General features: G+C 42.5%; 1 protein-coding gene across 1 annotated transcript in view; it reads right to left on the reverse strand.

The window, feature by feature from the left end:
- PLG (plasminogen) overlaps positions 1–24,855 on the reverse strand; it is a 68,742-nt gene that overhangs the window by 29,749 nt on the left and 14,138 nt on the right. The window contains exons 2-9 of the mRNA XM_043544295.1: positions 23,268–23,403; positions 21,120–21,226; positions 10,109–10,223; positions 8,946–9,085; positions 6,727–6,847; positions 3,843–3,961; positions 1,868–2,030; positions 730–860 (exon numbers count right to left, since the gene is read on the reverse strand). Coding sequence (XP_043400230.1) covers positions 730–860; positions 1,868–2,030; positions 3,843–3,961; positions 6,727–6,847; positions 8,946–9,085; positions 10,109–10,223; positions 21,120–21,226; positions 23,268–23,403 — 1,032 coding nt within the window. The remainder of the gene's footprint in view (positions 1–729; positions 861–1,867; positions 2,031–3,842; positions 3,962–6,726; positions 6,848–8,945; positions 9,086–10,108; positions 10,224–21,119; positions 21,227–23,267; positions 23,404–24,855) is intronic.

The following is a 24,855-nucleotide window of genomic DNA, read 5'->3' on the forward strand; positions in this document are numbered from 1 at the left end:
ACACACATCTGGTGTATGTACGCATACTTGATGGTGCCAAACAATTTGGGTAACTGGGATCCTACTGTACTTGTATCATTTGAAGGGCTGGTCGAAATTTTTGAGCCCAAAATTTTCTCACCAAAAAATTGAGTTTTGTCCAAAACAATAATTTTTAACAGAGAAATGTCATTTTAACCATTTTTTAAAACAATTGCAATGAGAAATTTTGAAACAAAAGGAAAATTTTCATTTCAGTTTTCAAAAATGGAATATTTATTGAATTTTTAATTACTATGTTTTTCTGCTTTATCTCCATTTTTTTCTTTCCTTGCCATTGAATGCAATCGATTAATGCTATCTAGGGTTTTATTTTTCATTTTTTCCTGTTTTTAACTTTTTCCACACTTTTAAAGCTTCTCTGATGTTAGCAAAGATACTAAGTTCAAAAGGAAAAATGAAACTCCGTAATCCCACTGCTCAGTAACTTTTCCAAAGCCGAGGCAGTCAGCGGAACAATATGATGTAAAACCTTTCTTCCTCACACTGCACTTTCCCACCAGACTTAAATCCTACCCTCAACAGGTTCAACCTTCCACTAATGTTCAGATGTGGTTTGCAGTGTTCAGATCAACACATTAATAAAAATATGAATAAACAATGATTTATTTGCAATTGGTACAAAAAAAGAATGACTGTCTCCCACTATTCCTTCAACTTCCATATCACAGGTGCATCCACTCTCCTTACCAGTGTTTTCTGCATCTGTCTCATCACAGCTGGGTATGTTACAGTATTCCCATCGTGTTGTGCTGTTGGTGGTGTAACACCATGGCTTGATCTCACCGTCAGGGTTTCTACAGTAGTTTTCTTCTAAAGCCCTGAAGTAAAAGCACTGTGTGAAAATTAGCTTCTCGTGGAAATCTGATAATGGCCGAGAACAAGGGGGTGGGGAATGTTTCCTCACCTGTTTATTATTGTACGTATTGTGAGTCACTACTTCAGCAAAATGTTGCTCAGTAATTACATTTATCCACAATAAAGACAAATTACAGCAATGCATTATTGTTGTGAGTCCGGTCAGCATTCTAGGTAAGAGAGGTCCACATGCTAAGAATATGAGCAGCTTTTCTGATGCTTATGTAACCCCAGGTGAATATTACAGGTTCCCCTCTATGTTGATCCACAGAGCATATGAGTTGTTACAAACCCTAGTTTTACAGCCTCGACTCTTCAGCTCAAACTGTAGCTGCTCCTGCTTTTAGCTCTGGAGGTCCCTGGTATGTTGGCAAAGATAGCAGTGATCACATTGAACTGGAGACTTAACGCATGTGCTGCTATAGATGGAGTTTAAGAGCCAAGGCTCTATAGCTGGAGGCTGTAACAGCTCGTATCCTCTGCGGCTCAGCACAGAGGAGAATCTGTAACACACGTTCACCAGTGGATCACACTTGTGCTTCTTTCACTTGTGACAGGACACCAACAGTAGTGCAGATAAAGCACATTGTGGAACAGTATCATCACTAGGAAAAATAATTTTTCTAACACTCTTATTCTACATGGAAGCACCTGGGTATGGAACACAGTAAAGGATAGATGTGAGAGGGGAAAGGAAGAATAGGAAGAGCACGAATGCCGGAGCGGAAGATGCAAGTACATAAGAATAAGAGATGAAGAGTAGGAAGACAGGAAAAATCAAAGAGCAGGATCAAGTGAAGAAATTAAAGAAGAATAATGAGAGAGCTGAAATAATATGGGGAAAGGAGAACTTAGCAATATGGTTGGACAAAAATTGTGCCAACCTCAATATTATGTCTACATCATCATGAAATAACTGTGTTCCTTGGTACTTCCAGCAGGCACCAAATAATGAGGAGGTTTTACATACTTGCAGGGATAGCTCTCTGGAGTCCTGGCATGTTTGTGGGGAAACTGAGCATTCCAACGTTGACAAGTGTTTCCTGAAACAGTGACACCTATCTTGCCACGATAATCCTCTCCGTTTCCTGAAAGGCACTGACGTCCTGGGCCAGCAAGTGGTGGTGGTGTAGCTAAACCAGAAAAGGAAAAGAATATAAATAATGCCTTCAAGATATGTCAGCTTAACTTTGCATAACTCAGCTTAACTTTGCATAATGTGGAACATGCACTTTTTGTTTCTATACTGGTGAGGTTTCTGAAGGCTATGGCAGGACATAAGCCAAAGCACAGAGAAAACATTCCTTCTTGACTCATCTCACTTGGATTTTAAGTTGCCATAAAATTTTCAAAAGGAATCAAACTTTCCAAAGAGTGAATTCTGTTCTATGCCAAACCCTCTGAAACACCTGGCGGCAACATGACCACATTTAAACCATCCATCCTTTCCTCCGCCCTAGCTGTCTCACCACAATGGAGGTGAGAAAAGTGAGGTGAGGGAGTAAGACTAGGTGAGTCTGAGAGGTAGGATGGAAGAGCAGAGATTGTTAGGACAGGAGGTAGTGAGGATGAGGCCCTGTGAGATGTTGTAAAGAGAAGCGTCACAGCAGGGTGTGGGGCCTTTGGAGCAAAACACAAATCTGGAGGGGGAAGATCTAATGGGAAGAGCGAGTCTTGGAACAAGGAGCCTGAGATGGTCTGGCAGCAAAAGGAGAATGCTGAAGAAAGGAAGATGGTTAGAACTACTCAGGTACTTATGCAATAAGCATTAAGAAAAGCAGGTGTCTATTAGCCACAGCCCACAAGTATTCCAAGGAGAACCAGAGCACTGGGTACCTCAAAGGCGTAAAGGAGCTACCATTGGGTTGTGAGTCCACATTTATTTATTTGGTTTTGTTTTTTAACTTGAAGATGAAAAGGAACATACATTTTGACTGTACATATAATTTCCCGATGGGAGAATAATAAGGTTCTAAAAGGTCAACATGTTCCATAAAACTAGTTAAAGTTCTAAACTCAGTATCAGTGATCTTACACTTTCTCAACCCATTTCTTACTGTAGAGAAACCTGTCAAATATTCACCCTCCATCAATAAATAGGTGTTTTAATTGATCTCTATCCAGCAAATATGTGCTTCTTCATAAAGCAGTGAGCAAAGCATATACTTGAGAAGACTAGGACTGATGACATAAATATAAGCCTGCTCCTCAAAGTGCAATTCTGGTCTAAAAATGGCATAGTGGTGCACCATATTTATTGTCTTTGTGATTTGCATGTCAAATGTGCTCAGTTTAATGGATTTTTTTAACTGCTAGCCCTGAGCTCAGAGGTCTTGTCTTCACTAGGAAAAAAGATGTGTTCTTAACTCGAGTTAGCTAACATAGGATAAAATCCTAGTGATGGCAACACAGTTTGTAGTTTTCACATGAGTTAACAGGCCACGGTAAATCCTAGGCTTCCCCACAGTTTCCTTGACCTGCAAACTCTTGTGAAAACTAAAAACTGCCTTGACTTCACTAGGATTTGACCTCCTGTTAGTTAACTTGAGTTTTTTTAAAAAAAAACCATTTTTCCCTAGTGAAGATGCATCCTGAGAGTCAATCTGAGTTATTTCCCTCTAGTGCTAACATCAGTAATAAAATTTCTGCAGGGCAAATTTGAGTTTCAGAGACAACTGTGCAAATTATGCACTCAGTAAACCTATGCAGCCCCATCACCCTCAATGCACTTACACAGGTTTAAATGAGTAGAGCTTAGTAAATGATTCTATTAATGATGCACTTTCCCTGGTACAGAAGGCTCTTCTTGGGATATTTGTTGATGGATTCCACCCTCCAGCCTCACCCCCAACTTTTCCCTACATTTTGGTTCTAGAGTCTACCTATTGCAACTGCCTGCCGTGATAGCTAACTTGGGTTCCACAGTCTCCATAAGTATCACTTACTGCAACGTGGAATGTTACAAAATTCCCAGCGTTTCGTGGGGTGGGTGGTGAAACACCAGGGCCGAGGCTCGCCATCAGGATTACGGCAGTAATTCATCCTCAGATTCTTCTCTGGAAAGCTGAAAATTAGAAGTTTAAATTAAGAAGCTAATTCACTAATGGCTGACAGTATGAATTGCCCCTTCTGGGGCACAAGGGGCTTTTTTGAACACTCTGATACTGGGCTAAAGAATGAGATATAAATTACACAGGAAAAACTATATTAAAAGAACAGTAAGGTTCCAAAGTCAACACTCAAAAAGTTAGGAAATGCCAGAATTAAGGTTACCTGTGCAACCTCCATTTGGGCCCCTTGTTCATATGCACTATGGTAGTTCTGCCTAACATCATGCAGAAAGGCTATGGCAGACCAGCAATAAGAGTCCCAGTCCAGTTTCTTACCCATAAGAGAACATCCTTTCTCTTCTTGCAACCCACAGCCTCATTCATTGTCCATTCTGTGCACTGAATGGGTCTTGTACAGCAAATGGCATGTGATCATTTAATTAAATACTGTGCCATGATGCACGCACACAAGGAGGCAGAACATCCTTAAACTTACGTATGTGCTTAAGAGCTTTGCTGGACTGGGGCCTAAAGGAATTACTAGACCCTTCTCTAACAGCGAGCTATTTTTAAAAGGAGATATTGCTTTGTTTGGCCGTTTCCTAAGTAGCTCGCCTTTATGCAATGTATCATACTACAAAATTTTAAAAATCTGAATATATTTGCTGTAAATTGAAATTGCTCATGTGATCCACTATGTTGTGCCCTGCTCTCAGTGACCTATGTCTAGTTTTCCATTTTCCTTTTCCCCTCAACATTTTGGACCAGTTGGTGTGATTAGCTCTTCCTGATTGCGCATGTGTAGGAGAAGGTGCAGGACGCTTGCCTCCCAGCTGACTGCTCAGGGTCTAGACATAATCACTATCTCTCTATTCCCTGAACACAAACACTGTCAGGGTCAGCAGAGACAGTGGTGGTGAAGGGAGAGGGTGAAGAGAACTGGTTTAACATGGGGGAGGGAAGAAGATAAAAGAGAAAGAAAGAAATCAAGCTTTTGCCCTAGGGGATCAAACCTTTGCTCTGTCTACTCCTGTACTAATCTCAGTTCTTCAGAGGAAGGGAATCCCCAAACCACCACCCAGCCAATTTGTTCAATACTGTGACATTGTGGGAGATATTCCTTCCTGGCAGGTCAGCTTAAAGTTGTGAAGCATATAAATCTGTTTCTCTGGTTTCCATTTTTTTAAGATCTCAGAGCAGAAAACTTTCACAATATTACCTCATCTTTCTTCTGATATTCTGTAAGCTTGTCTGTTTCAATATGTGTTGATTAGAGACTGTCTTTAACAAAAGGGGGAGGGTGACTTTAAAATGTTACTGTCTTTCAGATTCAACCTCTTACTTGTTCATTCTGATTCATAAGACAAGAATGAAGGGCCACCTGAGGAGGTTTCATGTCACCAGCTGTTATGTTCTACACATCAGCTGAGAGTGGGGAGCACTAAAAAGATTTTCAAAAAGAAAAGGAGTACTTGTGGCACCTTAGAGACTAACCAATTTATTTGAGCATGAGCTTTCGTGAGCTACAGCTCACTTCATCGGATGCATACTGTAGCTCACGAAAGCTCATGCTCAAATAAATTGGTTAGTCTCTAAGGTGCCACAAGTACTCCTTTTCTTTTTGCGAATACAGACTAACACGGCTGTTACTCTGAAACCTAAAAAGATTTTAAAAGTTTCAGATAAATATGGCCAAGCATTCAAGTTTTGCAAGGTGGTTATTATAGGTTTTATGAATGGCAGCATAGTCCAGTGGATAAGGCACTGGCCTGAGAGTTGAGACCTGGGTTCTATTTCTGCTCTGCTACTGAGCTGTTATGTGACCGTGGGCAAGCCATTTAGGACCTGATAGTCAGAGGTGCTCAGCCCTAAAAACTCCAGTCATTGGGACTCTGGATGTCGAGCATCTCTGAAATCTCTGCCCTTATATTATTGGTGTTATTTGTTTGTTTGTTTTGCTATTGGTATTGTTGTAGCACCTAGGAGCCCTAGTAATGGACCAGGACCCCAATATGCTAGGCGCTGCACAAAGAACATCCCAAGGAGCTTACAATTTACATATAAGACAAGAGACAACAAGTGGAAAGGGACAGGCAGGGGAAACACAGTAAAACGATGAGACATTAAAAAAACCACTTCTTTATGCCTCAGTTTCCCCATCCATAAAATGAGGACTATGATGCTTAGTAATGTAAAGTAATTTGAGATCTATAGATGAAAAGTTGCATGTACATGTTAGGTATTATTATTATTAATTATTATCAGACCAAACCCCAGAGCCTTCTGAGGTTCTTCAGTCACTACAATTTTCCCTAGCTTGAATTTCAGATAACTTGGAGTGGCCTCCAAAGAAACAGAAAGAAAAGAGAAAGGATTGTTGATTTACCTTTTTCCATTGCACTGAGAGGTAGCAGATCAGCCCTGTTGTTGCCCTGGACCAAAACAGAACTTTTTGCCTCCCCAGCCCTCTCTTTTTAAGGGAAGGATGTTAAAAACATACCTCCCGCACACACGCACACACTCCCAAAGGCTGCCGATGGTATTAGTATGGCAAACAAGCAAACATCAAGTACATGCAAAAATGTATTGGCTCAAATGGCCAAGGGAAAGGTTGGCCACCAAAAAACACGATCAAGTATTATCAACATGAAACTGGAAAATTACTATGAAAAATAATCTAACCATCTTTTTTCCCTCCTGGCTCCAGACCCCAGGGGCTATTTCCCTGGTCTTTGGTCCATCTAGCTGATTGGTTATTTTATTACTGGTTATGACTTACTTTGAAGGGATGTACCCATGAGAGTGAGGCTTCTGAGCATCCCAGGGCTGGCACTCAATCCCAGACTCGGTTTGGGAGATTTTGCCGTGGTAGTTTTCGCCACTGCAATGCATACACTCTTCTGTATGGACAAGCAGGAGTGAAAACAAAGAAAAAATCAAGAATAGCACTGGTCCGGAAACTTTCCCTTTGGACTTGCCATCAGCTCAAGAGAACAATTAGAAGACAAAACTAGAGTGAAGGACTATTCTAAAATGGCAAGGGTCTTTCTACTGGTGGGTGACTTCACCTACTTAAATACATTTATTTTATTTGGATTATTTGTTACACTATAGTGTATCTTTTTAAATAAAAACAATGAAAATTACAGTTAAAAAACTATGATATGACAAGAAGATTCCTAAGGAGCTGTTAGGATGTATATATTACTGTAGAAACTTCCTTTGCAACGTAGCTTCCTTTAAAGAGTAATGACTTGGATAATGAAGACTCTGGTTCCATGGGATGTAATATGATGACACTAAACAGCTAACATTCTCCCACTACTCTCAACAATCAGACCATGGTGAGGCCAACCCTCTGGATTGATGTTAATTTGATTTCCTGAACATAATCCATTAAGTTTCATAGATTCGACTTTGAAATCAGAAGGGACCATCAAGATCATCTAGTCTGACCACCTGCCCATTGCCAGCCACAGAACCTCATCCACTCACTGCTGTAATAGACCCCTAACCTCCAGCTGAGTTACTGAAGTCCTCAGATCATGGTTTAAAGACTTCAAGTTACAGAGAATCACCATTTTCTCTAGTTTAAACCTGCAAGTGACTTGTGCCCCATGCGGCAGAGGAAGTCCCACCTGGGTTCAGTAGAATTGTCTGTGTGAGATATAGAAGGAAAATAAAGGAAGAGCCATATGTTTAGAATAGGGGAGTTGAACCAAGATTAATCTCTTTATGCACTGAGCAAAGGATCCCTAGAAGTTCATGGTGCTTATGCTCATCAACTGAATCAAATTTTATGTGACTGAAAGATTTTCAGGGCTGGCCCATGCCATATGTCTGCATGCAAAACTCCCACTGGTGTCAATGGACATTGTCTGCATGACTATGATCGTCAGGTCAATCTTTCTTTTCTTTTCTTTTTTTTAAATATGCCATTTTCTAGTTCGAGCAGATCAAAAAGTATCTAAAACCAACCAAAAATTGTGATTCTGTGATATCTATTAAATATTTATACAATTTAAGCCATTCAGGGAGACATCCTTTTTGTTGAGAACTTTCGTGCTAAGTCCCAGTTCAGTTCAGCTGGATCTGAGTTCAAAGCACAAATGGACCTGAAGCACAAAACTGAGATCTGTATCTGTTTTTTTAACTCCCTCAAATAGGAGTTTCTTCAGATCCAGATTTTTGGATCAGGCTCATCTCTAATTATGAGTCCTTTCGTACCATACAATGATCTGGCAAGGAGCTGTTATAATGGAAATGTTAAGTGACTCTGAAGTGGGATGCTGAAACAAAACCATTGGGAAGTGGCAAAACCCTATTTTTTTAGTTTTGAAAGTTTCCAGACAGAATTATGGGATTTTGCCACGAAAGATAACATCCAAGAACAAGGTCATACACAAACAAGGCCCTGAGTCAGTAAGGTACTTAAGCGCATGCCCAAACTTAAGTAAATGAGGGGACCTATTGATATCAATGGGACTATTAACATGCTTAAAGTTAGGTTTGTGCTTAAGTGCCTTGCTGAATTAAGGCCAATGGTAATAGCCATATTAACTACCACAAAAATGGGCCAGGTCCTCAGCTTTTGATGTCCTTAGATATTTTATGGAGGGATCGGTCTGATGATTAAAAATAGGATGTGATACTAATGCAGTACAATAATATTAACCAAGAAAAGATGTCCTCCTCTGTCATTGTCAAAAGGATATGTCCTATACTTGTATGTTGACCTTAGGGAACTGTTCCAATACCACTGAGCCTACCCAAAAGAACAACAAGGGGCTTGATCCTGGAAGTCACTTGAATAAAGACTACTCACCTGAGGAAGTTTTTTGCAGCTTTTGGATTCAAGTTTGCTGGCATGGTCTCAAATGAAGAGATAATGGGGTCAGGGAGCTAATATTTTCCATACTTTGAAAAAAAGCACTTGCACAATTTAACATACTTAGAGATATGGTGATGTAAAAAGATCGTTGGTGTGTGTATCCTGACCTTCACATTCTTGGATGTTACAGTAATCAAATCTGGTATCAGGATCTGTTGTGTAACACCAGGGTCCTTTTTCATCCTCATCAGGATTTCTGCAGTAGTTTGCCTCTAACCCTGCAAGGGGACTGGTGTCAGGTGTATAACTGAAATAAAATAAAAATGCCATTACAGCGAAAGTGAAATGTCCTAATTTCTCAGGTGATTTTGGACTCTAGTCATACACATGAAAGGCCAAGGAATAGATGCTCCCTTTGGTTGCCCAGAGTTGAAATCCTTATCTGAAGAGTATTCTGTGGCTGTCATTAGTAGCCTCTTCATAGCTACTGGATGTCAGTTCTTTGATGACTCTGGAGAAAAGCCAACAGCTTCATATCTACAGTTTGTAGGAAATATGACAGCCTCATAGACCCAGAATGCTCTTTTACACTTGCAACGGATTGTTGCTGTTGGACTGCCAGGGTCTGAGCTCCGTCAATAACTGCCTGCTGTGTTTTTCTAACACACATAGTTAAAAAGAGCAATATTTCGTACAGAACACTTTCCTGGGGAACGCAAAAAAGGGCATTAACTAAATACGAGAGTTGTCAACAACTTGCATGTGATACTAACACATCCTGTGTGAATGGGAGGTTAACAGTTCAATCTTGTTGACGGCTTCTCATTTAATGCCATAAAATACTGTCATGGAAACATGCAAGGGGCTCTCCAATAAGATGATGTAACTTCTATCTCCTTTGCCACTTTTAGCACTCATTGAAGTGAATGGGTGAAATCCTAGCCCCATTGAAGTCAGTGGAAGTTTTGCCATTGATTTCAATGGAGCCAGGATTTCATCCAATGAATGTTTTGCTTGCTTAAGGACCACCAAATTTGGCCAGAAATGCTATCTTTGAAATCATCCTTTTGGTCATCTAGTACATCCCCTTGAATCACTGAAGGATAAATTTCATAGATGCTTAGAAATATGTCAGCCTTGCAGGTCTTTGTGAGAATAGGTAGAGATCACAGTGATTGAGACATGGAGGAAATGATTTCTTACCAATGAGTTTGAATGCTGAACAACTTGCTTTAATGATATACACTATAAAATTCTTTAGTACACATTTAATATGGATGGCTTGGAATAGGTTCAGAATAACATATACACAAATATGAAAAGGACATACTTAGGTATATGAGGTTTACTGTCTCTCCACTTCTGGCAGGGCACACCATTCTGAGTTTTAGATACTGTTCCTCTATAGTCCTTCCCCTTACCAGTCCTGCATTCTAAAAGATACACTGACACGAAATACATTTTTATCTGTCAGTATCATAATGTCACATCTGTTTGAATTAAATAACTATATACAGATTCTATACACATGCTAATCAGCCTCAATACCCACATTCCAAATCTTCTCTTGCCCCCCACCCTCCAAAACCCCAGAGTTGTGCTATAGCAAAAATAGGTTAGTTTGCAAATTTTAATGACATACATAAGGAAGGTCACTTGAATGTTTACGTAAAGACCAAAAATGTTTAGGGAAACAGATATAACAAATTATGGTTGTTTTTGAAGAGCGGGTTCAGATTACAACAGCTATAATGCTCCCTTCTTGGGAGTGGAATAAAACATAGTTTTTCTTATTGCCTCTGTGTTTGTGTTGCTCTATTACAAGTAAAGCTGTTCAAAATATTTTCAACAAAACCTAAAAGCAGATGAAACTCACCTGATTTCAGGCAGAGTGGGCCCCAGAAAGAATCACAGATCTAAACATGCCTGAACTTTGGAGATTCAAAAGGTGGAATTTTGTAACTCAGACCTACTCAAGTTTGGGTTTTGTTACAAACAGTAAACATAGACCACGTGTTTCACTGAGATCACCCTGCTCATGAATGAAACTTGACTAATTTATGGAATTATGCTGAAACCATGAGTCACCACTGCACAAGATGAAACTGGATGAGTCTGACAGAGCTAAACTTTGAATTTTGGGCAGTGCTGGCCTTTGTGGGACTGGCCTAATTGTGTGAAGGCCTGGCTTTATTGAAGTAAATGGGAGTTTTGACAGTGACTTCAGTGGGGCCAGGATGTCACCCTAGCTATATCATTTCCTTATGAAGATAGTCTTGAAGATGTAAAATGACCAGTAGCACTGAAAGCCTAAGTTGTCAGTGATTTGTCCAGTCCCCTCGCAGCCATCCAAGACTGGCCTTTGAGGTCTGGAAAAACTGTGCCCAAATCAAGGAACCTATGACTCAGGGTATGTCTACACTACGAAATCAAGTCGAATTTATAGAAGTCGGTTTTTTAGAAATCGGTTTTATATATTTGAGTGTGTGTGTCCCCACAGAAAATGCTCTAAGTGCATTAACTCGGCGGAGTGCTTCCACAGTACCGAGGCTAGCGTTGACTTCCGGAGTGTTGCACTGTGGGTGGCTATCCCACAGTTCCCGCAGTCTCCACTGCCCATTGGAATTCTGGGTTGAGATCCCAATGCCTGATGGAGCTAAAACATTGTCGCGGTTCTGGGTACATATCGTCAGGCCCCCCTTCCCTCCCTCCCTCCGTGAAAGCAAGGGCAGACAATCATTTCGCGCCTTTTTTCCTGAGTTACCTGTGCAGACGCCATACCACGGCAAGCATGGAGCCCGCTCAGGTAACCGTCACAGTATGTCTCCTGGGTGCTGGCAGACACGGTACTGCATTGCTACACAGTAGCAGCAACCCATTGCCTTCTGGCAGCAGACGGTGCAATATGACTGGTAGCCGTCATCGTCCTGTCTGAGGTGCTCCTGGCCATGTCGGCCGGGAGCGCCTGGACAGACATGGGCGCAGGGACTAAGTTTGGAGTGACTTGACCAGGTCATTCTCTTTAGTCCTGCAGTCAGTCCTATTGAACCGTCTTATGGTGAGCAGGCAGGCGATACGGATTGCTAGCAGTCCTATTGCATCATCTTCTGCCAGGCAGCCATGAGATGTGGATGGCATGCAGTCCTTCTGCACCGTCTGCTGCCAGCCAAAGATGTAAAAGATAGATGGAGTGGATCAAAACAAGAAATAGACCAGATTTGTTTTGTACTCATTTGTTTCCCCCCCTCCTCCGTCTAGGGGACTCATTCCTCTAGGTCACACTGCAGTCACTCACAGAGAAGGTGCAGCAAGGTAAATCTAGCCATATATCAATCAGAGGCCAGACTAACCTAATTGTTCCAATAAGAACAATAACTTAGGTGCACCATTTCTTATTGGAACCCTCCGTGAAGTCCTGCCTGAAATACTCCTTGATGTAAAGCCACCCCCGTTTGTTGATTTTAGCTCCCTGAAGCCAACCCTGTAAGCCATGTCGTCAGTCGCCCCTCCCTGCGTCAGAGCAATGGCAAACAATCGTTCCGTGCCTTTTTTCTGTGCGGACGCCATACCAAGGCAAGCATGGAGGCCGCTCAGCTCACTTTGGCAATTAGGAGCACATTAAACACCACACGCATTATCCAGCAGTATATGCAGCACCAGAACCTGGCAAAGCGATACCGGGCGAGGAGGCGACATCAGCGCGGTCACGTGAGTGATCAGGACATGGACACAGATTTCTCTGAAAGCATGGGCCCTGCCAATGCATGCATCATGGTGCTAATGGGGCAGGTTCATGCTGTGGAACGCCGATTCTGGGCTCGGGAAACAAGCACAGACTGGTGGGACCGCATAGTGTTGCAGGTCTGGGACGATTCCCAGTGGCTGTGAAACTTTCGCATGCATAGGGGCACTTTCATGGAACTTTGTGACTTGCTTTCCCCTGCCATGAAGCGCATGTATACCAAGATGAGAGCAGCCCTCACAGTTGAGAAGCGAGTGGCGATAGCCCTGTGGAAGCTTGCAATGCCAGACAGCTACCGGTCAGTTGGGAATCAATTTGGAGTGGGCAAATCTACTGTTGGAGCTGCTGTGATGCAAGTAGCCCACGCAATCAAAGGTCTGCTGATATCAAGGGAAGTGACCCTGGGAAATGTGCAGGTCATAGTGGATGGCTTTGCTGCAATGGGATTCCCTAACTGTGGTGGGGCCATAGACGGAACCCATATCCCTATCTTGGCACCGGAGCACCAAGCCGCCGAGTACATAAACCGCAAGGGGTACTTTTCAATAGTGCTGCAAGCTCTGGTGGATCACAAGGGATGTTTCACCAACATCAACGTGGGATGGCCGGGAAAGGTACATGACGCTCGCATCTTCAGGAACTCTGGTCTGTTTCAAAAGCTGCAGGAAGGGACTTTATTCCCAGACCAGAAAATAACTGTTGGGGACGTTGAAATGCCTATATGTATCCTTGGGGACCCAGCCTACCCCTTAATGCCATGGCTCATGAAGCCGTACACAGGCAGCCTGGTCAGTAGTCAGGAGCTGTTCAACTACAGGCTGAGCAAGTGCAGAATGTGGTAGAATGTGCATTTGGACGTTTAAAGGTGCGCTGGCGCAGTTTACTGACTCGCTTAGACCTCAGCAAAACCAATATTCCCACTGTTATTACTGCTTGCTGTGTGCTCCACAATATCTGTGAGAGTAAGGGGGAGACGTTTATGGCAGGGTGGGAGGTTGAGGCAAATCGCCTGGCTGCTGGTTATGTGCAGCCAGACACCAGGGCAGTTAGAAGAGCACAGGAGAGCGCGGTACGCATCAGAGAAGCTTTGAAAACCAGTTTCATGACTGGCCAGGCTACGGTGTGAAAGTTCTCTTTGTTTCTCCTTGATGAAACCCCCCGCCCCTTGGTTCACTCTACTTCCCTGCAAGCTAACCATCCTCCCCTCCTCCCTTTAATCATTGCTTGCAGAGGCAATAAAGTCATTGTTGCTTCACATTCATGCATTCTTTATTCATTCATCACACAAATAGGGGGATGACTACCAAGGTAGCCCAGGAGGGGTGGTGGAGGAGGGAAGGAAAATGCCACACAGCACTTTAAAAGTTTACAACTTTAAAATTTATTGAATGCCAGCCTTCTTTTTTTTGGGCAATCCTCTGTGGCGGAGTGGCTGGTTGGCCGGTGGCCCCCCCACCGCGTTCTTGGGTGTCTGGGTGTGGAGGCTATGGAACTTGGGGAGGAGGGCGGTTGGTTACATAGGGGCTGTAGTGGCAGTCTGTTCTCCAGCTGCCTTTGCTGCAGCTCAACCATACACTGGAGCATACTGGTTTGGTCCTCCAGCAGCCTCAGCATTGAATCCTGCCTCCTCTCATCACGCTGCCGCCACCTTTCAGCTTCAGCCCTGTCTTCAGCCCGCCACTTACTCTCTTCAGCCCGCCACTTACTCTCTTCAGCCCGCCACCTCTCCTCCCGGTCATTTTGTGCTTTCCTGCACTCTGACATTATTTGCCTCCACGCATTCGTCTGTGCTCTGTCAGTGTGGGAGGACAGCATGAGCTCAGAGAACATTTCATCACGAGTGCGTTTTTTTTTCTTTCTAATCTTCACTAGCCTCTGGGAAGTGTGATCATTGAAACACATGCAGCTGGTGGAGAAAAAAAAAGGGACAGCGGTATTTAAAAAGACACATTTTATAAAACAGTGGCTACACTCTTTCAGGGTAAACCTTGCTGTTAACATTACATACATAGCACATGTGCTTTCGTTAAAAGGTCGCATTTTGCCTCCCCCTACCGCAAGGCTACCCCCTCAACCCTCCCCCCTCCCCGTGGCTAACAGCGGGGAACATTTCTGTTCAGCCACAGATAAACAGCCCAGCAGAAACGGGCTCCTCTGAGTGTCCCCTGAAGAAAAGCACCCTATTTCAACCAGGTGACCATGAATGATATCTCACTCTACTGAGGATAACACAGAGAGATAAAGAACGGATGTTGTTTGAACGCCAGCAAACATACACTGCAATGCTTTGTTGTACAATGATTCCCGAGTACGTGTTACTGGCCTGGAGTGGTAAAGTGTCCTACCATGGAGGACGCAATAAGGCTGCCCTCCCCAGAAACCTTTTGCAAAGGCTTTGGGAGTACATCCAGGAGAGCCGCGAATGCCAGGGCAAAGTAATCCTTTCACATGCTTGCTTTTAAACCATGTATAGTATTTTAAAAGGTACACTCACCGGAGGTCCCTTCTCCGCCTGCCGGGTCCAGGAAGCAGCCTTGGGTGGGTTCGGGGAGTACTGGCTCCAGGTCCAGGGTGAGAAACAGTTCCTGGCTGTCAGGAAAACCGGTTTCTCCACTTGCTTGCTGTGAGCTATCTACAACCTCATCATCATCATCATCATCTTCTTCGTCCCCAAAATCTGCTTCCGTGTTGCCTCCATCTCCATTGAAGGAGTCAAACAACACGGCTGGGGTAGTGGTGGCTGAACCCCCTAAAATGGCATGCAGCTCATCATAGAAGCGGCATGTTTGGGGCTCTGACCTGGAGCGGCCGTTCGCCTCTCTGGTTTTCTGGTAGGCTTGCCTCAGCTCCTTAGTTTCACGCGGCATTGCTTCGGGTCCCTGTTATGGCCTCTGTCCTTCATGCCCTGGGAGATTTTGACAAAGGTTTTGGCATTTCGAAAACTGGAACGGAGTTCTGATAGCACGGATTCCTCTCCCCATACAGTGATCAGATCCCGTACCTCCCATTCAGTCCATGCTGGAGCTCTTTTGCGATTCTGGGACTCCATCATGGTCACCTCTGCTGATGAGCTCTGCATGGTCACCTGCAGCTTGCCACGCTGGCCAAACAGGAAATGAGATTCAAAAGTTCGCGGTTCTTTTCCTGTCTACCTGGCCAGTGCCTCTGAGTTGAGAGTGCTGTCCAGAGCGGTCACAACGGAGCACTCTGGGCTAGCTCCCGGAGGCCAATACCATCGAATTGTGTCCACAGTACCCCAAATTCGACCCGGCAAGGCCGATTTAAGCGCTAATCCACTTGTCGGGGTGAAGTAAGGAAATCGATTTTAAGAGCCCTTTAAGTCGAAATAAAGGGCTTCATTGTGTGGATGGGTGCAGGTTTACATCGATTTAACACTGCTAAATTCGACCTAAAGTCCTAGTGTAGACCAGGGCTAAGATTACAGAGCAGTTGACAACTGTAGGGCTCAGTGCTGACCAGGCTACTGCTGATGGAACTAGGGCTGCCTATGGGTTGGACATCTGAAACTGCAGATGTTGAACAGCAGCATCTCTGATTGGCTCTTCACAACCGTGCCCATTTGCAGTGACATACAGCATGCACTTAAACTCCATTCCTATCCGGTGGTCACCATTAAAAAACAACATTTATCATGCTGCAGTCTTTCTTATTTCCTGGTGCCAGGTTGGTCCCGAGGTGCAAATTAGTGCAACCTTGAGGCTTACAAATTCTTCATTTTCTGAGCTAATAATGGTGAGTGTCATCTTGGTTCATGTATGAACCATTCTAGCACAGTTTACCACAATGAAATCTGTACAGGAGATAATCATTACTGGCATGCACTTGTTTAAACCGACTTACCACAAGTGTCACCAAGCATTCTAATACAATCCTGCTCCACTTTTATTACGTGATCTCCATTAAGCAACCAATTTTTGACAGTCCCTTGTTTGGTCATTTAGGACAGGTTTTACTTGGTATTTGTTTTTAGAGGATCTGGAATAGGCCTAGGTGGTGATTTTTTTTTCAGGGGACTTCTGGCATCCTTTATTTTTCCTCCTCATTCCCCCATTCCCCATGCACAAGTACCCATGCCAATGCTCAGTGTCTCCCCTGCTCCTGGTAATAAAGTGTCAATGCTCAGTGTCTCCCTTTTCTCTAGCTGAGAAGGGCTGGGTTTCATCAGGTTGGTTTCAGTGTTTTTGAACATTGGCTATGGAGAATTTTTGTTGTTTCTCAGTTTTGCTTCAAAATTTCTCAACATAACCTGCACCAAAACTACCGTAGGAGCATAATTATCCTTTTATATACATCAGTGTAAATCTGGAGTAACTCAATTGACATAAAATTGATTTACCTAGGTACAGTAAGAGGAGAATTAGGCTTACTGCTTGTTTATGGATGGGGGTCCAGATTTTCCTAAAATTGAGAGGTATTTGGATCTGGGTTTCTGATTCAGGCCTATTTCTAATCTGGCCAGACTATACTTATGGATAAATAGCTAGTCTACCACAGAATTTTGTATACCCTAAGTCGTTTTGCAATGTGTTCACGTTCAAAAATCTGAAGTAATGAACACTGAAGCAGTCAAGTGCTGACACAAACTCTTTTTGTTTGAATAAACTTCTGACAGTTTATATAACCTTTAGGTTTTTTTCCCCATCTGCTAACAAATAACCAACTTTGAACCCTAAACTCAAGCCCATGTTCATATGGGTTAACAATTTACAAATTGATACGTCCAAATACGGCCTTTAATTTCCATCCCTCTTTCCATAGCACAAACTAAATTAGCTTCTGTGTTTTATAACATGTTTAATGGGGAAGTTCTGGGGGAAAATCTGCACATTTTTCCCTATCAAACAGCATCTGTGGCTGTGAAAGATAAGATAGAGAAGGGTAATCAAGTCTCATTTTTGAGAGTGTAAGATGACCTCTTGTGGACAAAAGGGAAGAGCTGTTCATTTGGGTTCCATCTACAGCACCGCATAATCATTTAGATGCCTAATGGGAAGCGTTCACTTTCCTTTGACACATTAAGCTATTAGTGACTGCCAGAGGCAGCACAGTAGACTGCACGAATCATTGATCTGAGCCAATGAGGCAAATCCTTCATTCCTATTTCCTGTTCTGTAACAACATATTCAGATAACATGGTTTTATCTTTAGCATTGATACAAGATGCTTTAAAACTCTGACAATAATAAGGTGAATTACAGAGGAACACAGCTAAATACTCAGTAGGCTCCAGTAAAACCTCTAATCTCACTGAACCAGATGTACTGCACTGTCCTAAACTTTTCACAGGGAGTTTCGCAGCTTCATGCATAACAGTCAGAGTTCCTTCATGCCTTATTTCGGAGGCCGCTCTACAGAAAGAAGCTTTTTGGAAACTAGACTGGATCTTTTTGTGTGGTTAGTACAAATTAAAATAAAGGAATGACTAAATCAAGAGTTGACAACTCCCTTGATTTTAGCACTAATCTTATTATATTAGGATTTTATTGAAAGCTCCAGCTCCTGGAAGTGATTAGATGAGAATTTCAGCTTTCAAATAGAAAAAAAATAGCAAATTTGTAGCCTTCATGGTTGCAGATAAGCGCTTGAAAATGTAACCTGAGTGTACTCCAATGGCTTAAAAGATAGAAGGAAAATAAAAAGCCCCCCACATTTTCTTTTTTAAATATCTCATGGTTTTTAAGCCAATCTTGTGATTTTTGTAGCTTGACTCATGGTTTTCGAATGCTTGGGGTTCGCAATTCTGCCATATTTATTGATTGGCTTATATAGTCAGCTTGTTTAACAGGAAACCCCCAAGATCCACGGCTGAGATTTTCAAAGGATCCGAAGGGAGTTGGATGTCCAAATCCCATTGAGTTTAAATGGGATTTGGGGACCAAACTCCTTTAGAATTCTTTGAAAATCTCAGTCTGCATATGGTAGGATCATCACCCATCCTCATATTTGCTGGATAGTTCTGATTTTGACAGTGTCCCAAACACATTTTCAGGGTTGACATGTCATTGTGTTGCCATCAATGCATCATGTGTTAATGACACAAGAGTTACAATGTTGTGGTGTTATGGGACAGATTCCGCTCTCAATGATTCATTGGCCTTTCTCTGGATTTACAGCCGTGTACACCAAAATAAGAATCTGGCCCTCTCATTAGAGTATTTATATTGTGTCAATGGGAATATTTAATTACTTATAAGTGAAGAATTAATTTCATCTTACTTCATCACTTGCTCATGTGTCCATTGATTTTTCATATTTATAACAAAAACTATACAGGGCCAACTTTTAAGGCCTTGTTCAGTTTTTATTCAATCCTTACTCAAAGGAAACTCCCACTATTGAAATGTTAAGTAAAGACATTTACAAAGTCCACTATTCTTAAGCCTATTTTGATGGAAGTGATGTGGCTTAAAACTTTTGAGTATGGCTTTTAATACTAATGACTTATTAAGTCAATTTTCTATGAGGAATATGTGAAAAAAGAAAGTGGCAGAGAGCTGTGTATGCACTATACAGCTGCAAGCTCTAGCTACTGGGTTTGGGTTGGAGTCATAGGGCCAATATTCTGTTGGTGCAAATAACTCTGGTGGCATTTGGGCCATTTACACCAACTAAGAATTTTAACCGGTAACATTTAAGAGACAGATGATGAGTTAATAAAGCTTGTTATTTTTCTAATTTTTTAAGAGATTATAGTAATTCAACTGAGTTAAACTGCAAAAGCAGGACAGCTGATTCCAAAGCCAGAGAAATTTTAATTGCCTCAACTCTGAAGGAAGATATCAAGTTACAGGTATTACATCATCAAAACAAAATCTCCTTGGTTGATCATAAACTAAAGATATGACTTTTATCTAGCAACTATTGAAGCTACTGGCTTCTACAAATTAGCCTCTTTCTTGGTGTCCGACACATTACACTATGTTATCCTGTAGGTGTTCCAGGATATGAATGTGAGAGCTAGGATGAAGTTTGATGAAGCTCATTGATGTTTAAATTCCAGTTTTGGGGGTTCTGGGCCAGCTTCACAGCTGAAGTCAATGAAATCAGTGGAAATATGCTAATTTATACCAGTTTAGAATGTGGTCCATTGTGTTTTCCTTATAGAACCATTATGCGGTAAATGAGACCTCCTTCATGGCTGTCTGAAGCTTAGTATTTCGGCATATTTTTCAAACTCATCAAAAAATGTGAAAAAGTATTACTGGTGATTACAGCATCATTTAACACAGGTCACTATAAACACTACAAGGTATGCTAGCCAGTTACCCCAGGTGTTTGAATGATTAGCAAATGAGACCTTTCTTTTCTCCAAGAACTCTCATTTCAGTCAGTTGATGTTACTATGTAATTTTTCTTCCCTTGGAACTGGTAGAAGTGGTCTCATTTAAAAATGGAAATTTATTTTTCTCCTGCCTATGGTCTTTTCAAGGCTTGACTATAATTTTACTTCAAGGGGAGAATTAAGGAATCCAAAAACAGTCTTAAACCCAACCACTCATCTGAGCATACTATAAGCCTTGAATAGAGATTTTAAAAGGGAGCTTATAAAAAACATGGATATTCGATATTTTCTTATTGAGAGATTCATTGTTTATAGACAGACAGAATCAGAGGCAGATTACTGTTTTGTGGGGCCCTGAGCCAGAGCAAGTGGGGGACCCTCCCTTCCCTTCCACCTGCAGTCGCCCGCTCCTCCCCACGCTCCTGCTAAGGAGCAGGGCTGCGGCACACCCTGCCCGTCCAGCACTTCTGCTGGGAGCAGAGTCGGGGTGCAGCGGTTTGCCTCGCTCCCCGGCAGGCACGCCAGGCAGGCGGGCAGAGTAAGGCAAGCCCCCGTTCCCCAACCCCACTCCCTGGCAGGAGCCCCGGGCTGGCAGGTAGAGTGGGGCAAGCCCCTACGCCCCAACCCCGCTCCCCAGCACAAGTGCTGGACAGGCAGAGTGGGTTGGGGTGCCCATTTTTCTGGGGGGCCCCAACTGGCCAGGGCCCCTGGGCACAGGCCCCACTGGCCCAATGGTTAATTCGCCACTGGATAGAATATGAGATCAAATGCTTCTTCCGTTGACTCCTCCCTGGTTTTCTGGGACATATTTAAACCACATAAACAGAAAATTAAGGAACTGAAAATAAAACGTAGAAATAGGAAACCGAGTAGGGTTGAAAACTCACATGATAATAGGTTCCACCAGACCCATTAAGCAGAGTGCTGCAAACACTTATGGGTGGAGAACTGTATCCCTTTTTTTTTATTTTTTTGGTTGAAGCATGTTCAATATGTGTGATCCCAAAAACATAAAATGCTTGGGACTAGATGGAGGGTTAGAAATACATCTACATCCTTTCCCTTCAAGGAGGATGGTTTGAATCCAGCCCAAGCTGGGTGTATTACCATTTGAGGACTGTCCAATGGCCTATATGGAATTACTTTAGTGTTTTCAGTCCATTTCCCTGCACCCATCTCACAGAAATCATCACCACCATAAATGACAGTAAACTAGCAACCTCAGAAAAGTGGTCAAGGATATATTTCTGTCAGGTGAGCATATATTAAAGAAGTAATATCAAAATATATACATACTTCTCTTCTCAAAGAGCACTACATCTGTTCTTCTAACCAACTCCGATGTTTTGGTGTTCTCAGGCAATGTAGTACACTGTTGATCTTTACTGGTGAATAGAAAGGCCCTGTTGAAATTGAGAGGGGAAAGCAGTGTAAGAAACGGTCATTAATGTTGTTTAAATTATTGTCTTAGCGAAAATTTTTCATTATCCATTTTAGATTTTATCAGTCACGGCAGTTTAGAGACATTTTAGGCTTTTGGTAAAATTTTCAAAAGCACCTGAAGTGCCTAAATCGGACTTAGGCTCCTAAGTCTCTCCAGCACATTTTGAAAATGTTACCCTTTGTCTGGAGTAGGTTGTAACTGCTTAGGCGACAACTCAACCTGCACAAACTGAATGACAGATGTCAGCCTGCATTCACACTAGGAAAAGTGGTTACGTTAAAGTAGTCCTAGCTAGCTTTTCCCTGGTCTAGCAAAGCCTGATACACCATGACAGGCTGCCTTTACTAAAACAACACCACAAACAAAACAGTGTTCAACAATTATGGGCCAAAACATGGCAGAAACATTACATTAAGCTGCAATGTTGAATCCATTCCTGTAGTATTTATATAAAGGTATCACATGCTCCCTCTCACGCAACCTTCTTCTCCTGGTCTCCCCCTGCCCCCATGCTAATCAGCATACATTGTTGATTTAAAAGTACTTATACAAAGAAGTCCCATTGGTCTAAAAACCAGGCTTGAGCAAGGGCTCAAAGGCACAGGGGCTCAATCCTGCTTCAGCAGCAAAATCCCCATAAACTTCAGTGATGCAGGATCAGGTCCCACGGGCAGAGTTCATGGCTGCAGCCCTGACTTCCACACTAGCAATCAGGAGGCTGAGGGATGATATTGTATATGCAGAGGTCCCAGCAGGGAACAGTTACCCCTCTACAAAAGATACATGTGTGTTTTTAACATTTCTTTAAGGAACTTGGTCCAATCTTGCCTTTCCTGGGTGAGAACTCCAGGAGTGTTGCTGAAGTTCTGCATCCTCTGCGTAGCTTAAGCTGAAGGGAGGAAAGGAGGGGTGGTTCACAGAGGATGGGTGATGATTCATTTGCATGAAAATAGTAGCTGGCAGTGACTTCTGTGATCCTGTTTGGTAGCCCCTTTAAAATGAAAGTTGTTTCTCGGTGGATCTTTGCCATCTTTAAAACTTACAGCAGATTTTAAATTGATTGCCAAGTTATAAACCACTTTAAAAACTCAGCACTAGATCACCTGTGGCTCGAATGGAGGGAGGGGAATCAGAAGGTCAGAAAATTCCATAAGATTCACTCTTGGAGTTTTCAAAGAAGCATCATTTGGAAAAGAAAGGGTTGGGGACCCCTGGAGTTTAGTGAGGAAGGCCTCCCAACCCCATGGATGGACAGGACCTGGTGTGAAGGGACCCTCCCTTTACAGTGCAGGCTTCTCCCTTTGCACTGCTCAATTGGCCCCCATCCCTCAGGCAGTATGCTTGGCTCCGCAGTCAATGTTGCTGCAAGGAACGATAACTGTCAGTAGAATATCCAGTCAGATATATGTCGACTGAGCAGGGGACAGTGCTGCAGGTTGGCCTGTTCCCTACTCCATCACCTCCAACGCCCCAAAATCCCACAGAGACCCTTATTCATAGGACCTCTACAGGGAAGCAAGGAGCGGAGGTGGCGCCATTCCCTCCCTCCCGGGGAGGCAAGGGAAGATCTAGTCCACACACATTAGTGCAGGGGACCCTCTGGCTCAAGATGCAGAATAAGAATGTGATAAACCCAACAAGTGCTGTTGCTGATGTCCTGTTTTCTGAGCAGCTCATTTCTTATAGGCCTATGTATGGCAAAGGGTCTGAAGGCACCTGGATATTGGTGTGTTAGATTGTTTGTCAGGAGGGTTTGTGCATCAAGATACCATGTTTTTTTCCAATACATATGCTGAAATTAAAAACACCATCTTCTTGGTCTCTCCTTCCATATCTTCTCTTTTCACCCACATCTCCCATGTATTGACTTTCTGGGCATTTTTTCCTTTCCTTCCAAACCTCAGAATAAACTTACACCTTTAGAAAGCTTCCTTAACATATAAAGCAGAATACTCAGTCGGCCACAATGGGATATAGCTGTGGGACACAACAGAAATTACCTGCATGTGAATTTTGTTTCAGCTTCACATTTCTCAGCACATTCTTCTTTACGGTTTGTTCTGTAAATCTGTTTTGTTTGACCAACTATCCAAGCACCCTCCGTTTTTACATAGTTGTCTAGTATATCTCCTTGTGCTAAAAGAAAAACAAAAAAAAGAGCAGGGATTAAAAAGTGAGAATTCTGCAGTTCATATAATTTGTGCTTTTAAATCCCATTTCCTGTCATACATTGGCAAGTGACGCTGCCATTTAATTTGTGTGCATTTGAGTTAATGGTAACACACCCTGAATAAGCTCCATTCTCCTGGTATGGTAAAGGTTGGCATCACTGGACACAGGGACAGAGACGAAGTGCTTTGACGATGAGAACAAGTCATTTGATGCATAGGGAATGGGAAGCAGACACAGAGACCCAAAGGGGTGAGGACGTGACACGGAGTGAATCAGAAACAAGGGAGATGATTTTGGTAACAGTATTTTGGAGAGCTTGGAAGGATGGGAGTGATGTGAAAAAATGACTCTCCATTGGTGACACAATCTCATTGAATTTGTAGTCAGTTCAGTTTTATCTGTCACGTCTTCTTTGTTGTCAGTCTCCAGATGTTTTGAGTGGAAACAAGAGAACATCAGTCAACAGGCTATCACTGCAGTCACTTACAATGACCACGTTTATTGTTGTTATAATATCTCAAGACCCGATCAGATTTAATAGTCAAGTTGTCCGGTTGTGTCTTTGATTGCAGTGAATTAACACAAAATTGTGAATTGGTAAATAAATTAATTTGGCAATTTCTGAAAGCTAGACCTACATGTTAAATGTGTTGGATGAATATGCTAATATGTTTTACATCTGTGTGAACCAATTAATGCTGAGATGTTCAACTACATTCACCCTTGTAAAGGAATTTGCTACCTAATTAACTTTCCTCTGACATCTATAAAAATTCTAAATGTCTATTCATCAGTTAGACAATTGTTTCTCTGCTGTTTTAGCAGCAGGATTACAGAGAGCGCTAATCATGCGGTTTTATCATTTCCTTTTCAAATGAGGATATTCTTGATAAATGTTTGATACTGAGAATTATTCATTCAGTGTGAAACTCACCCCTAAACAGAGAGTGACCCCAAGGCCTACACATCACTCAAATCCATTTACACCTTGTGCTAACCCTCTGCACAGGGATGTACTTCACTCTCATAGAACTTGATTTGAATCAACACATATTGGGCCTGATTCACTGCTACATTACTCCAGTTTTTATGTCAGTGTAACTCCAATGAATTTAAGGGGGTTTTGAGAGTTCACACCATTACATACATACATACTGTTCATAGTTATATTATACCAAATGCTTTTTTGTTGCAGCTATCAAAGTAAATTTATCTCGGTTGTAGTTAAGTCACACATCAAGGGTATTGTTCTATAGGTGCCAGAGGGGGGTGGCTAAGTAGTATAAGAATCCAAGCATCCAAGAAAATCCCCAACCTTCCGGAATCCCATATCTACCCCCACCTTACTGATACGTCTTTGTGGAGCTCTAGTGGCCTGCCCTTTTCTCTGGAGCCAAATGTACCTTCTCATGGAGT

Source organism: Chelonia mydas, chromosome 3 (genome assembly GCF_015237465.2).
Source record: "Chelonia mydas isolate rCheMyd1 chromosome 3, rCheMyd1.pri.v2, whole genome shotgun sequence".
In the NCBI taxonomy this organism is placed as follows: domain Eukaryota; kingdom Metazoa; phylum Chordata; order Testudines; family Cheloniidae; genus Chelonia; species Chelonia mydas.